Source organism: Sus scrofa, chromosome 6 (genome assembly GCF_054392235.1).
Source record: "Sus scrofa isolate SSC_HxYL_T2T_F1_AM1 chromosome 6, Sscrofa_HxYL_maternal_Yorkshire_Landrace_v2.0, whole genome shotgun sequence".
Lineage (NCBI taxonomy): Eukaryota > Metazoa > Chordata > Mammalia > Artiodactyla > Suidae > Sus > Sus scrofa.
Window position 1 is genome coordinate 46,909,800 of NC_139388.1, and position 14,652 is coordinate 46,924,451.

The 14,652-nt window shown below is 48.0% G+C and overlaps 2 protein-coding genes across 7 annotated transcripts in view; one reads left to right on the top strand and one right to left on the bottom strand.

The window, feature by feature from the left end:
* The window catches only part of RHPN2 (rhophilin Rho GTPase binding protein 2), a 70,692-nt gene extending 69,945 nt beyond the window's left edge, over window positions 1-747 (bottom strand). The window contains exon 1 of one of the 2 annotated variants that reach the window (XM_021094286.2): window positions 650-747. In XM_021094286.2, coding sequence (XP_020949945.1) covers window positions 650-718 — 69 coding nt within the window. In that variant the 5' untranslated portion in view covers window positions 719-747. Of the gene's footprint in view, window positions 1-210; window positions 517-649 lie in introns of those variants that run through there. The other variant, XM_084960396.1, reaches the window with a different exon arrangement.
* Window positions 748-5,044: 4,297 nt separating this feature from the next.
* GPATCH1 (G-patch domain containing 1) overlaps window positions 5,045-14,652 on the top strand; it is a 46,304-nt gene continuing 36,696 nt past the window's right edge. For all 5 annotated transcript variants that reach the window (XR_014805992.1, XR_014805993.1, XR_014805994.1 and 2 more), the window contains exons 1-3: window positions 5,045-5,132; window positions 12,773-12,907; window positions 14,040-14,125. Coding sequence is in view for 2 of the 5 variants with exons in the window: in XM_021094288.2 (XP_020949947.2) it covers window positions 5,060-5,132; window positions 12,773-12,907; window positions 14,040-14,125 (294 nt within the window). In the remaining 3 variants the exon portion in view is untranslated. The remainder of the gene's footprint in view (window positions 5,133-12,772; window positions 12,908-14,039; window positions 14,126-14,652) is intronic.

A 14,652-nucleotide genomic window follows, 5' to 3' on the forward strand; every position in this document is an offset into this window, starting at 1 on the left:
CCGCACTCCCCGCAGGTCTCCCCAACAATCGGATAAATCCGCTTTAGCGTAGAGAGGGGGCGAGATCGCGGCCCCCACGTCTGCGGTGCGCACGCCCTCCTGGGCTACTCCGGGCAGAAAGGCTGACAACGCCCAAGGACCCCTCCCATCCTCTAAAAAAATCGAAGAAGCGAACCTTGGAAGCATTCTGGAGAAAAGGGGAAGACCAACCTGCCTGAGTTGCTGTTTCCATTTCCCTGCTCCCGCCCGGACCGAGCGCTCAAGTGGAGGCTGCGCTCGGGTCCCCACGCGCCGCCAAACCGAGGGCGCTAGTGCATTGGGAATCCGTCCCTTCCCAAGGCGCGCCGGCCGGCCAGCCAGCGGGGGAGACCCCGAGCACCCGTCCTGGCCGCCTACTCCGCCGGCGCAGGTGCTAGGCGGCCCAGCGCCCCCTCAGTCCCGGAAGTCACATGCACTCGGCAGCCAGGTACACCGCAGCCGCACCCTTCACCCCCAGCCTCCGCCCGACGCGCCCCAGGCCCCTGCACCCCCTCCCCCTCCCGGCCCGGTCGACCCCGTCGACCCCAGCCTCTCACTCCTCAGCCGCTTCACAGCCTGGGGTAAAGAAGTCTGGAGCCTGCAGACTCCCAACCTGCCCGAGGCCGCTCACCTTCCGAAAGTAGCCGTCGCCCTCCTTCTCCAGCGGCTGGGGGGCCGCGGGCAGCAGCGTGTCAGTCATGCTGGCGGCGCGGGCTCGCAGGACGGACTGAAGCTCTGTGGCGCGCTGGCCTGAGAGGGAGCCTGGCCCCGCCCCCGTCCCGCCCGCGCGGCCACCCCTCCAGCACTGCCTGAAGCCAGACCTGGAGCCCCGGAGACTGGGCGGGACCCGCCGAGACCACGCCCCAGGACCCGCCCCTGCGCCAGATTGGCTGCGTGCAGCCGGCGCCCCAGGCGAGGCGGTCACCAGCTAGAGCAGGATCCCCCCGCGCGTTGCTAGCCCTCTTTCAGCCTCGAGGCTTAAGCTAGGCGTAGTCTTTACCGCCTCAGCCCCGCGGCGCAAGGGCGGGCGGGAGTGGGAACCCAACCTTTCGTCTGGAGCCGTAGGAGTAAATGCAGCGCGTGGGCGTAGCGCCGGCTTCTCACCGGAGAAGCGCGCACACCGTGGAGACAGTGACTAGACCCGAGGCAGGTCGAGGGTGCGGCCGGAGCGCTGGGCCTTGGGTGGAGTGGGCAGGAACAACTTACGCCAGAAGGGACCCCGAGGCGAGTCTGGGACGCTGAGGAAGAGTTGGCTGCCCCACCGAGGGCCTTGGTGGGTGGCGCAAGCGGGTTGGCGTATTGATCAACGCCTCTGTCCCCCCACCCTCACTGCAGAGACTAGGAGGATCCGCTGGGGGTTGCGAATAGCGAGGAGAAAAGGTTCACCCAAGGAGGGATCCGCAGAAAAGGTTTAGTGGCCAATAGACTTCGAGGAATGTCCTTGAACACTTTTTTTTTTTTTTTTAAGAGTCCCAGCTGAGTCACATGGAGGTTCCCAGGCTAGGGGTGGAATGGGAGCTGTAGCCACCGGCCTACGCCGCAACTGCAGCAATGCCAGATCCGAGCCAGCGGCTGCAACCTACACCACAGCTCAGAGCAATGATCCTTAATCCAGTGAGTGAAGACAGGGATCAAACATGAGTCCTCATGGTTACTAGTCAGATTCGTTCCCACTGAACCACGATGGGAACTCCTGAACAGGTTTCTTAACCTCAGTTTTCTCAACTGCAAAATGGGCTGGATCACCCTCTCTCCAGATGGTCGAAGGTATTATAAACAAAAGCGGTGTATAAAGCGCCTAACTGCACGGTAGAGACGCGAATCGCTTAGGAGGCAAAGAGGGACTCCTGAGGACAGAGCTCTCGCTCCCTCTCTCTCCCTCCCTCCCTCTCCCTCTCTCGCCCTCTCCCTCTCGCCCACCCGCCTCTGATCAGTGGACTCAGGAGGTAGAAACCTAGCAGACCTAGAATCTGGACTGGGGTACCTAAGCCAAGACCCTCCCCTTCCCTTCCCGCCCCCTCCCAGCTCACGGAGCCTCGTCCCTCCTGGCCGCAGCCTGGCAGTTTCTGCCCCCTCCCCCAACCAGAGGACACCTTTGCGCAGTTACTGCTGCGTTTGGCAGGTAGAACACAACACAATGTGCTTGCAAAGTAAGCCAAGCGTTACCTTTTCTCTCTCTCTCTCTCTCTCTTTTTTTTTTTTTTTTTTTTTTTTTTTTTTTTGTATTTTCTAGGGCCGCACCCGCGGCATATGGAGGTTCCCAGGCTAGCAATCTAATCGCAACTGTAGCCGAGGGCCTAAGCCACAGCCACAGCAGCATGGGATCCTTAGCCTACTGAGCGAGGCCAGGGATCAAACCCACAACCTCATGGTTCCTAGTTGGATTCGTTAGCCACTGAGCCACGACATAACTCCAGCGTTGCCTTTTCTTAAAAAAAAAAAAAAAAAGAAGGGGGGGTTCATGAGATTTTAAAAACAAAGAGTAAGAAGCGAATCCGGGTGTTGAAGACACACCAGCCTACCCTGAGTTCCCGGGCATCCTCAGAAGAAAAGAAGCACTTCTCTGTGCTTCCTAGCATGCATCTCCTGGCCACATGAAGCATCTGGATGTCATTCCTTGGGGCTATGCAGGACCAGACCTCCCTAGACATTCTCAAGGCTCCTGGCAGGGGGCTCACAGGCCTGACCCCGTATCTCTGATCCTGCTGTGATTAGGAAATGAGAGCTGCTGCTGCTGTTGCTGCTGACCCAGCAGGAGAGTAATATCTAACCTCCTATTTGTCAACCCAGTTGGTGGTGGGTATCACAAGAACTGCTGATGAGCCACAGTGCTTCTAAACAAAAGAGTCACTGAGTGGGAATTTCTTTTCTTTTTTTTTCTTCTTTCTTTCTTTCCTCTTTTTTTTTTTTTTTTTTTTTTTTTTTTTTTTTTTGGCTTTTTTAGGGTCACACGTGTTGCAAATGGAAGCACCCAGGCTAGAAGCCCAATTGGAGCCGTAGCTGCTGGCCTACACCATAGCCACAGCAACGTAGGATCCAAGCCATGCCTGTGACCTATGCTACAGCTCACGCCAATGCTAGATAACCCATTAAGCGAGGTCAGGGATTGAGCTTGCATCCTCATGGATACTAGTCAGATTCATTATGGGAACTTTTGAGTGGGAATTTCTAAGATGGACAAAGTTTAAAATATCAACTGCAAACAACAATTTTGTGAAGTCTCTTGTTTTCCCTTCTTTCTGGGGCTAGCAGTGGACTATCCAGGCACTCAGTTTCTCCAAATAAAATGCAAGTCCCACCTCCTAAGACCTGCTTGTTGACAAGAGGAACACTGGCTTCTTTGGGGGCAACCTGATGTGCATCCTCTCTTGGAAAATCACAAGGTAATCTTTAAGTGAATAAAATTCATTGTAAATTACAGATGAAGGAGTTCCCGTCGTGGTGCAGCGGAAATGAATCCAACTAGGAACCATGAGGTTACAGGCTCAATCCCTGGCTTCGCTCTGTGGGTTAAGGATCCAGCGTTGCTGTGAGCTGTGATGTAGGTCACAGACGCGGCTCGGATCTGGCATTGCTGTGGCTGTGGTGCAGCCCCCTAGCTCAGTTTTGACCCCTAGCCTGGGAACTTCCATATGCCGGAGGTGCAACTGAGAAGAGAAGAGAAAGAAGAAGGAAGGAAGGAAGGGTATGTGATGTTTAAGCTTCCACAGTTTTTAAAAAAATTGTTTAGAGGCTCCTGTTAAATGTTGTGACCAGGGTTCCAGGGAAAGCATCCAATCTCTCCTCCTGAAGATCTGGATCAGAAAGGTTAGTTCTGACTACTTTACCAAATGCTGGTGATTGTCAGGTATCCAATTAAGTAAACTCTCAGTAATAAATTTATTGAGTTTTTCTTGCCTCTTTAGTAGCTATAAGCTGTAAGAGGAGTTCCCATTGTGCCTTGGTGGGTTAAGAACCCAACATAGTGTCCATGAACCCTCACTTAGTGGGTTAAAGATCCAGTGTTGCCACAAACTGTGTGTTCCTATGCTGGCAGCTGCAGCTCCAATTTGCCCCCCAGCCTGGGAACTTCCATAGGCTGTGGGTACAGCCCTAAAAAACAAAAAACAAAACAAAACAAAACAAAAAAATTCGAATAGTACAATGCTGTATGCATGTATACCTCCTGCTCTGATTTCCTTTAATTAGTGGCAACCAGTGTTACCAATTTCTTTGGGGAGTTCACTGGAGATATATTGTAGTATATTGTGGATGTCTTGCATCCCTACATCGTGGATGTAATTGCCACAATCCATTTGGCTATTTACATTTTCTTTTGATATAAATGGAAGCACCCTACACACCTTGTCTCACCCCCTGTGTTTTGCTCATTTAACAACATGTGTTGGAGGTATTCCCCATCAGCATTTTTTTTCTTTTCTGGCTACGCTGGTGGCATGTATAAGTTCCCAGGCAAAGACTGAATCTGAGGCTACAGCTGCGACCGACACCAACAGCTGTGGCAACACCAGATTCTTCTATTTATTTATTTATTTATTTTTATTTTTTTGTCTTTTTAGGTCTGAACCCACAGCATATTAAAGTTCCCAGGCTAGGGGTCGAATTGGAGCTATAGCCGCCGGCCTACACCACAGCCACAGCAACGCAGGATTCCAGCCGGGTCTTCGACTTACACCACAGCTCACGGCAATGCCAGATCCCCGACCCACCGAGCGAGGCTAGGGATTGAACCCGCGTCCTCAAGGATACTAATCGGGTTTGTTAACCGCTGAGCCACAATGGGAACTCCCCTAGGTGCCTCTTCTTGACATTCGCGGTGAAGCCAGATGGGATGCCATGGCAGCCAAAGCCTCCGAGGCAACTCCTGCAGGGGTCTGCCTCCCACAAAACACGATCGAGAACTACCAGGCTCAGATTCAAGGCCAGGGACACTCCTGGCGTGGTTTAGAACTTCGGTTTGGTTCGCGGAGGAGAAAGAGCGGAAGGTGTTTGGGCCGTTGAGGCCCCCGTAGCGAAGGGGCGGGGCCCGGAAGAGAGCAGGATGGCGGCGCTGGACAGTGACAGCGACGAGGACTTGGTCACCTATGGGACGGGCCTGGAGCCGCTGGAAGAAGGTACGGGCCAGATTGGTCGCCGGTGCTTGTGGAAAACAGGCCAGGAGTCCAGAATTTGAAACAAAAATGCACAAGCCTGTGCTAGACCTTACCTGGCCCCGGGGAAGAGGCTTGCCTGCTACAGGCTTTGGGAACAGCCACTGGAGAGGCGTGCACTGTGTTTTCAGAGTGCTCACGTTTTGGGGGGATGGATGGGAGGCTCAGATGGCAAAAGGAAAGATGACGAACAGGCTCAAGTGAGAGCCGGGGTAGGGAGTGAGCGGTGATCAGGCAATATTTTTTCTGGGAGAGGACGTTTGAGCTCAGACTTGAAACAGAGGAAGGAGACTGTACGAAGATCTGGTGGAAGAGCATTTCAGGCAAAGCGAACTGTATGTGCAAAGGCTCTGAAGTCGGAGCCAGTCTGGCAAACTGAGAGACAAGTAGAACTGATGTGGGTAGAGCAGACAGCACCAGGGAAAGGCTGGTAGACGATGACGTCAGCGGGGAAGGTGGGGTTGGATCTTGGTATGGTCGGGGAGTTGGGATTTTAATACTAAATGTAGAAGAGTCACGGAGGGGTTTACGCAAGGGAAGGATGTATATTTTTAATGTTATTCTATCCTGGATTTTGAGGGTAGGCAGATTGGGGATGGGCAAGAGTGAAGCAGGGAGATTAGCAAAAAGGGGCGGGGCGATGATGGTGTCTTGGAGCTGACCACACTTGCTGGTGGAATGTGGAATGAAGCAAGGTTCTCTTCCATGTTTTCTCTTTTTCTTTCTTTCTTTCTTTCTTTCTTTCTTTCTTTTTCTTTCTTTCTCTCTCTCTCTCTCTCTCTTTCTTTCTTTCTTTTTTGCTTTTTAGGGCTGCATGTGCAGGATATGGAAGTTCCCAGGCTATGCTATAGCCGCAGCAATAGCAATGCAGGATTCGAGCTGCATCTGTGACCTAGACCACAGCTCAGGGCAATGCCATATACTTAACCCACTGAGTGAGGCCAGGGATCGAATCCGCATCCTCATGGATACCAGTTGCATTGCTTACCCCTGAGCCAAAACAGGAACTCCTCTCCCATGTTTCTGATATGATCCACTTAATGACTTTGTTCAGTGATGTAAGAACGTTTGGCCCTGCTAGCTCTGTATGAAAGACAGAAGAAGTGTGGTGCTCTAGGAGTTATTTGCAGGCTCTCCTTTTTTTTCCATCCTAATCACATCCTGTCAGGTTGGTCGTACTTCTAGGATGTTGCCATTGATTACCCTTTACTCTCTGCAAACACTTCTAATCATTAGAAACTTCTGCCAGATGCTGGCCCTGTTTCTACCCATTGCTTACAAAAGACAGAAATGCTAGTCTTCTGAAAGCTTCTTGGGTGTTTAAAGACACCCCTTGTATATCCTCTAAGACATCCCTGAACCACAATCAGTTCCCTAATATATTTCATTTAAAGTCCCCTCGGAGTTCCCGTTGTGGCTCGGCAGTTAGCGAACCCAACTAGCATCCGTGAGGATGCCGGTTCAATTCCTGGCCTTGCTCAGTGGTTAAGGATCTGGCGTTGCCCTGAGCTGTGGTGTAGGTCGCAGACGCAGCTCATATTCATCATTGCTGTGCCTGTGGCATTGGCCAGCAGCTTCAGCTCCGATTAGACCCTAGCCTGGGAACCTCCATATGCTGCAGGTGCAGCTCTAAAAAAAATAATTATAAATAAATAAAGTCCCCTTGACCCTAATTTGTCAGAGCCTTTCTCCAAATATGGGATCAGAGGGTGGGTAGAGCAGAGCCATCACCAGCATGTCCTTCATTTTAGGTTAAATTTCTTTAATATAGGAGTCCGTCATGGCGCAGTGGTTAACGAATCTGACTAGGAACCATGAGGTTGCGGGTTCGGTCCCTGCCCCTGCTCAGTGGGTTAATGATCCGGCATTGCCGTGAGCTGTGGTGTAGGTTGCAGACGCGGCTCGGATCCCACGTTGCTGTGGCTCTGGCGTAGGCCAGCGGCTACAGCTCCAATTCGACCCCTAGCCTGGGAACCTCCATATGCTGCAGGAGCTGCCCAAAGAAATAGCAAAAAGACAAAAAAAAAAAAAAATTTCTTTAATATAGTCTAAGGTCATATTAGCCTTATTGGCAAACACATCATCCCATGATCTCAAAGAATTTGTTGACAAAGATCCTTAATTCAAGGAGTTTCAAATCTAGTTGAGAACCTTTAAAGTATGAGATTCACAAGTGCTAAGGTTTATGATATAGACAGGAAATAGCCTCCACAAGCTAACAGAGAAATCTGAGAAGGCAAGATGGGACCTCTTGAAACCTGGTTAGAATTTAGATATTCAGGAAGAGGACAAGGTTAAACATGCATGGGTGGAGGGTATTACAGCTCTGCCAGGCAGGAGTTGTCTTTTCTATATTTCTGGTCTCATCGTTGTTTCTTTGTGAAGTGACATATTGTAAGTCATCAACTGTTTGACCTATATTTTTCTAATTCTCCCTGTTTTGATGGTATACAAAATCTGTAATCAACCTTAATGGTCTAACCAGGCTTTTGAAATGGAATGGACTTTTTTTTTTTTCTGGCCTAAAAATTATCCTTTAACTTCTCAGTATTTGGAATATTTTATTTTTTTATTAAAAAAAGTTTTTTTTTTTTTTTAGGGCCACACTCATGGCATGTGGAGGGTCCCAGCTAGGGGTTCAATCGGAGCTGTAGCCTCTGGCCTATGCCACAGCCACAGCAATGCCAGATCCGAGCCAAGTCTGTGACCTACACCACAGCTCATGGCAACGCCGGATCCTCAACCCACTGAGCAAGGCCAGGGATCAAACCCGCGTCCTCATGGATACTAGTCAGATTGGTTTCTGCTGAGTCATGATGGGAACTCCAGTATTAGGAATTTTTGAGGATTGATTCATTGTCTCCTAAGCACTTTGAAGTTTAAGTGGACTCTGATTACATTTTATAATATAACACAGCAGACCAGTAATCACTTTTACTTCCTGCTTTGAAGTTTTAGTGACAGGTTAGACAGACATTGGTAGAAGAGGGATTCCATTACTTAATTAAAGTTGCTGGTCCTGACAGGAAGGTTTATTTGTTCAGAGACAGTGGCCGATCTGTTCCACACAGACTCATGGTCACATAGGTCCTCTGGCCTGGAAGGAAAGGGCACCAAAGCTTATTTAATCTTTCCTGAGATGCATTTACTTGACTGTAGAATTCTCTTCATCTCCAGCTCATCCTGCACTCAGATTAATTTCAGAGCGAATTCCTCTTCCTTGATGCTGTGACTCTCCCACTTAAAACGATCTGTGGCTGCCAGTCACCCCCAGGACACGCCACAGACGCTGCAGCACCGTGTTCCAGGCCTGCTGCACTATCTCCCCTTTCTGGTTCCATCTTCTGTGCCTTCCTTTTCCTCGAGTCAGACTAGACTCCTTTCTCAAACATCTCATCCCCCCCTCAAAAGACATGCGTGTCTGTGCATGCGGAAGTTCCTGGGTCAGGGATCCAACTTGGGCCACCGCAGGGATCTGAGCCACAGTGGTGACAATGCTGGATTCTCAACTGCTAGGCCACCAGGGAACACCTGACCTTCCCCCCCTCCTCCTTTTTCAGGGCCGCACCCTTGGGATATGGAAGTTTCCAGGCTAGGGGTCAAATCCCAGCTACAGCTGCCAGCCTGCACCACAGCAACACGGGATCCAAGCCTCATCTTGGACCTACACCACAGCTCACGGCAATGCCAGATCCTTAACCCACTTAGTGAGGCCAGGGATTGAATCTGCATCCTCATGGCTCCTAGTTGGATTCATAAACCACTGAACCACAGTAAGAACTCCTGACCTTCCCCCTTTAAACCTCCTGTTTGCTGACAGAGTTAGTGCCTCTGTGGGGAGTTGTGTCCCTATCTGCAGCTATCAGATTCTGCTCATGCCTAAGGTCCTTGTGGTCCTCGCACATCATTGGAACAGTCCCCATACCTACAGGTCCCCTCTGCCAGACTCTGAGTGCCCTGGGGACAGGGAGGGGGTTGGGTTTAGTTTTCCACACCCAGCATCTAGAACAGGGCAGCTTCCACAGTAAGGCCCTCAGTAAGCGTTTGGTGAGGAACAAGTAGAGGACAAAATGGGTTGTTTCCCTGACTTGGAGGTAGCATTGAGATCTGATTTCAGGTTGGTGCTTGTTAGCCTCGGACCTTAGGCAGTTACTTAATCAGAGCATCCTTATCAGGATACAATAGATGAGATAAAGTGAGGGAAGGGAAAGGGTTAGTTATTAGTAGTAGTAATGATAACAGGGCCTGGCTAAAATGCCACCTCCTCCCTGGAGTTTTCCTGTGCTGTGATTAGAGGCGGCGACTCCTGCTCTGGAGCCCTGTGGGACCTAGGTGGCCACATGGCCTGGCGCTCATCCGATGCTGCCAGGTGCTATTTAGCTGTCTGCAGATCTTATCTCCTCTTCTAGATCAAGGGCAGCTGGAGAAGGGAGCAAACCGGCACCTCTCACTTTAGCCCGGTGGTTCTCACCCAGGGGTGATTTTGTCCCCCAGGGGACATTTGGGAACATCTGGAGATATTTTTGCTTGTCTTGCTTTTTGGGGATAGCGTGTTACTGGCATCTGGTGCTACTAACAGTTACTAGTAACCATCATACCATGTGCAAGACAAGCCCCTCCCCAACTAAGAATTCTCCAGCACACTCTGTCTGAAGTGCTGTGGTTGAGAAGGCCCACTTTAGCCAGAAATCGTGGAGCCTCTGTACTCTATTCCTAAGAAATGATGAAAATCTTGGGGATCCAAGGTGTAATTCAGTCTTTAGAGTGAAATGAAATTGTAGCTGATATTAACTGAGCTTTGCTATGGCCGGGCACTGCACTCAGCTCAATGCACATGGTTTTTAATCCTTGGCACTATCGTACAAGGTGGGTTTGGTCATTACCCTAATTTTATAGAGGAAATTGAGTCTGAGAGAGATGGAGTAACTTGCCCAAGAGCACTAAAGCTAGCAAGTAGTAGCGTAGGCGGATTTGAATCCAAATCTCCTGTCTTCAGAACCTGAGCTCTGGAGTTCCCATCGTGGCTCAGTGGTTAATGAATTCAGCTAAGAACCATGAGGTTGTGGGTTTGATCCCTGGCCTTGCTCAGTGGGTTAAGGATCCGGCATTGCCGTGAGCTGTGGTGTAGGTCGCAGATGCAGCTCGGATCCCGTGTTGCTATGGCTCTGGCGTAGGCCGGCGGCTACAGCTCTGATTAGACCCCTAGCCTGGGAACCTCCATATGCTGAGGGAACGGCCCTAGAAAAGGCAAAAAGACAAAAAAAAAAAAAAAAAAAAAAAAGAAAAGAAAAAAAGGAAGAAAGAATAGAACATGAGCTCTTGAATACCCTGCTGTGGGTTATAGTTTAGAAATGACCTAAAAACTAAATGAGCTACAAGTAAGAATTTTAGGATGATGAGACTAGAAGTTTCTTTACTTTTTGTTCTATCATCCAGAAGTAGTAACTGACTTTATTGCATTAACAGGTCTATATAGGCTTTAGGACACATCTTACCAACTGTGTATAATAATAATAATAATAATAGCAATGGCAGCTAGTATGTTAAAGGTATTTATTGTGTATCTCTCTTCTTGCTAAGTACTTTACAAACATTATCTGATCCAATTTCCATAATAACTGTGAAATAGACATTACTATTAATGTCATTGCATTTTACAGATGAGGGAATTGAGGCACAGAGAGGTCAAGATGACTGAAATCCCAGTGTAGTAAAGATGGACCTGGGTTTCAAATCCAGAGCTCTGTGACTCTCAACTTCAAGTGCATGACTACTGTGTAATTTGCTTTCTGGGACTGACTGTTTGAATTAACTTGATAGTTACTTGTTGTAGTTGTTTTTGTTTTTAATGGCCACAGCCACAGCATACGGAGGTTTCCAGGCCAGGGATTGAATCGGAACCACAGCTGCTACCTATGTCACGGCTACAGCAATGCCAGATTCTTTAACCCACTGTGCTGGGCTGAGGATTGAACCCAGGCCTCCCCAGCAACCTGAGCCACCATAGTTGGATTCTTAGCCCACTGTGCCACAGCGGGAACACCTTGATGGTTACTTCTCATTTTAAATTGATTCAGAATTGTTAATTGGAATTGATAAAGTTAGGCAGTTATTTGTGTCATGTGGTACCTGAAACTTTTTTTTTTAATTTTTTTTATTGTTATTTCCCCAATGCTATTTTTTTTCTACCCTGCAACATGGTGACTCAGTTTCACATACATGTATACATTCTTTTCTCTCACATTATCATGCTCCATCGTAAGTGACTAGATGTAGCTCTGAGTGCTATACAGCAAGATCTCATTGCTAATCCATTCCAAATAATAGTTGGCTTCTATGAACCCCAAGCTCCCAATCCATCTCACTCCCTTCTCCTCCCCCGTGGCAACCACAAGTCTATTCTCTAAGTCCATGCTTTTCTTTTCTGTGGGAAGGTTCATTTGTGCCATATATTAGATTCCAAATATAAGTGATAGCATATGGTATTTGTCTTTCTCTTTCTGACTTACTTCACTCCGTATGAGAGTCTCTAGTTCCATTCTAGTACCTGAAACATTAAAATTAAGGAATTTTTAGGTGAGGCTAAAATGTTTTAAGGTCTTTGCTCTTGTGTCATATAGCAACCCAGCCCTTTTCAGCAGAGTAGGAAAAGGAATAAGTTTAAACAACAGTAACTGTTGAATCAGAGAGTCCCAGAAATATGGAAACTCAGGATTTGGGGAAAATGGACAATAGCAGTGAAAAAATGCTGGAGTCAGGATGCTGATTCTAGAAGAGACATAGAAGTGTCCCATCTGCCCTAAACCTCGGCCTGCCCTGTGCCACGCCCGCAACTTGCCTACTTTACCGCCAGCAGATTTCATTTCCATCTGTTTAAACCCTTCCCCCAATATAATTCAGTTTTTATAATGGAACTTAGTGGGAAAAGCAGACTTTTTTTTTTTTTTTTTTGGTTTTTAAGGGCCACACCCAAGGCATATGGAAGTTCCCAGGCTAGGGATCAAATCAGAACTGCAGCTGCCAGCCTCCACCACAGCCACAGCAACATGGGATCTGAGCTGAGTCTTTGACCTGCACAACAGCTCACAGCAATGCTGGATCAACCCACAGAGCAAGGCCAGGGATAGAACACAAGTCCTCATGGATACTGGTTAGGTTCATTACCACTAAGCCACGACGGGAACTCCAAGCAGGCCATTTTTGCTAAAACATATTTCTAATATAAATAAGAGCTATCTATGATTGCCTTAGAGCTAGGAAGAAGCCTGAAAAAATATATTGTTTTCTAAATTTCATAAGCTATTAAGGTCTGGGAATAGCAACTTAATTAAAATTATTATATTTCAAGTTCCAAGAAGTGAACACTTCATTATGTTTAAGAAATGATCTTTTAGGAGTTCTCTGGTGGCTCAACAGGTTAAGGATCTGACACTGTCACTGCTGTGGCTCTGGTTGCTGCTATGGCATGGGTTTGATCCCAGACCTGGGAACGTCCATGTACCATGTGCATGCCCCCCCCAAAAAAATTACCTTTGCCTACATCCTTTCTAATTTACCATCCCCTTCTCTCTCATTCAAAATGGGTTTTTTTGTTTGTTTTTCAGGTGAAAGACCAAAGAAGCCAATTCCTCTTCAGGATCAGACCGTCAGGGATGAAAAAGGAAGGTATAAACGATTTCATGGAGCCTTTAGTGGAGGTTTCTCTGCTGGTTACTTCAACACTGTTGGCTCAAAAGAAGGTAAGATTTTCCTGCTTCGAGCTACTGTGTCGCTAAAGCAAATGATTGAAATGTCATAAAAATTTCACTCCCTTCCACCACCTCTCTTTAAAAAAAAAAAAAAAAAAACTTCAAAAAATATGTTAGTACATACACTGTAGTGTTTTGTGTTCTTCGAGTGTTTGGAATGTTTTCCAGAGGCACCTTGTGTGTTGTTCTCTTATTAAAAACCTGAAGGTGAAAGAGTTTTCTTTCACTTAAAAAAAAAGAAAATAGCTCTTTCTGCCATCTTTCTATGCAGCCATAATGGTGCATGAACATCCTGGCTGGTGCTCTCAGGAGCACCAGCAATGCTGAAAAGAGAGGCAATGCCAGGTCCTTTATTAGACCAGGTTCCAAAGTCATCATCTGGTTTCTGTTTCTAACTGTGTTAAACTGGCAAGTTTTGAAATCATCGATAATCATAGAGCTGGGAAAATTGTTGTGAACGTCACAGGCAGCCTAAGTAAGTGTGGTGTGATCAGCCCCAGGTTTGATCTAGAAAAATGGAGTTCCCATTGTGGCGTGGTGGAAACAAACCCGACTAGTATCCATAAGGTTGCAGGTTCCATCCCTGGTAGGTGAGGGATCCAGCGTTGCCATGAACTGTGGTGTAGGTCACACATGCAGCTTGGATTCCATGTTGCTGTGGCTCTGGTGTAAGCTAGCAGCTGTAGCGCCAGTTTGACCCCTAGCCTGGGAACCTCCATATGCTGCAAAGAAAAAAGAAAAAGAAAAAGATAGAGTTCCCATCGTGGCGCAGTGGTTAACGAATCTGACTAGGAACCATGTGATTTCAGGTTTGATCCCTGGCCTTGCTCAGTGGGTTAAGGATCCGGCATTGCTGTGAGCTGTCGTGTAGCTCACAGTAGCGGCTCGGATCCTGCGTTGTTCTGGCTCTGGTGTAGGCCAGGGCTACAGCTCCGATTAGACCCCTAGCCTGGGAACCTCCATGTGCCGCAGGAGCGGCCCTAGAAAAGGCAAAAAGACAAAAAAAAAAAAAAAAAAAAAAAAAGATGGTTAAAGTTCAATATTCAGAATGTATAAAGATCAGTTCAATAAGTGACCAAAATACCGTGTAGGAGTGTAATGGTCTAAACTCTTTTCTTTCAAGGATGGACACCGTCTTCCTTTGTGTCTTCGCGACAGAACAGAGCAGACAAATCTGTTCTTGGTCCTGAAGATTTTATGGATGAAGAGGTGAGTATGCAGAACTTTAACTGCTAGTTAGCCGGTGGGATGTGGGAGTTGGTTGTTGGAGCACGTTCTCTGTCCCCAGAAAGGGAGAGTTCAGTGTGTGATGTCCATTTCCTGGGTTTGTAAAAGTCTGTCTTTTCAGTATTTGGACCTCAGAGTACATCAGTAGATCCTCGTCTGTTGGCTTAGCACCTTATGCTTGTGCCCGTTTTTAAAGTCATGAGTATAAGGGGAAAAGTCATATCCAGGAAAATTTATTTGAAAAAGTCTCAATTGCCCCAAAAGTGCAGTGTCTCTGGAGCCGGGTCCACAACCTTCCACTGTGAGTCTCATGCACACTGAAGTTTAAGGGATAATAAGTGATGGGACTAGAGAAAGGGGTGACAAGAAGCCCCATGTGAGCATCTGGGCACCTCGTTAAAGTGACCATGACCGCTGACTTCTTGGGGGTAAATAGTGGGGGGCTCTAAAGTGGTCCATCCAGCCTGCACGGTGGGTTCCATTTTGTTGTAAAATCAAACCTCCGTTAC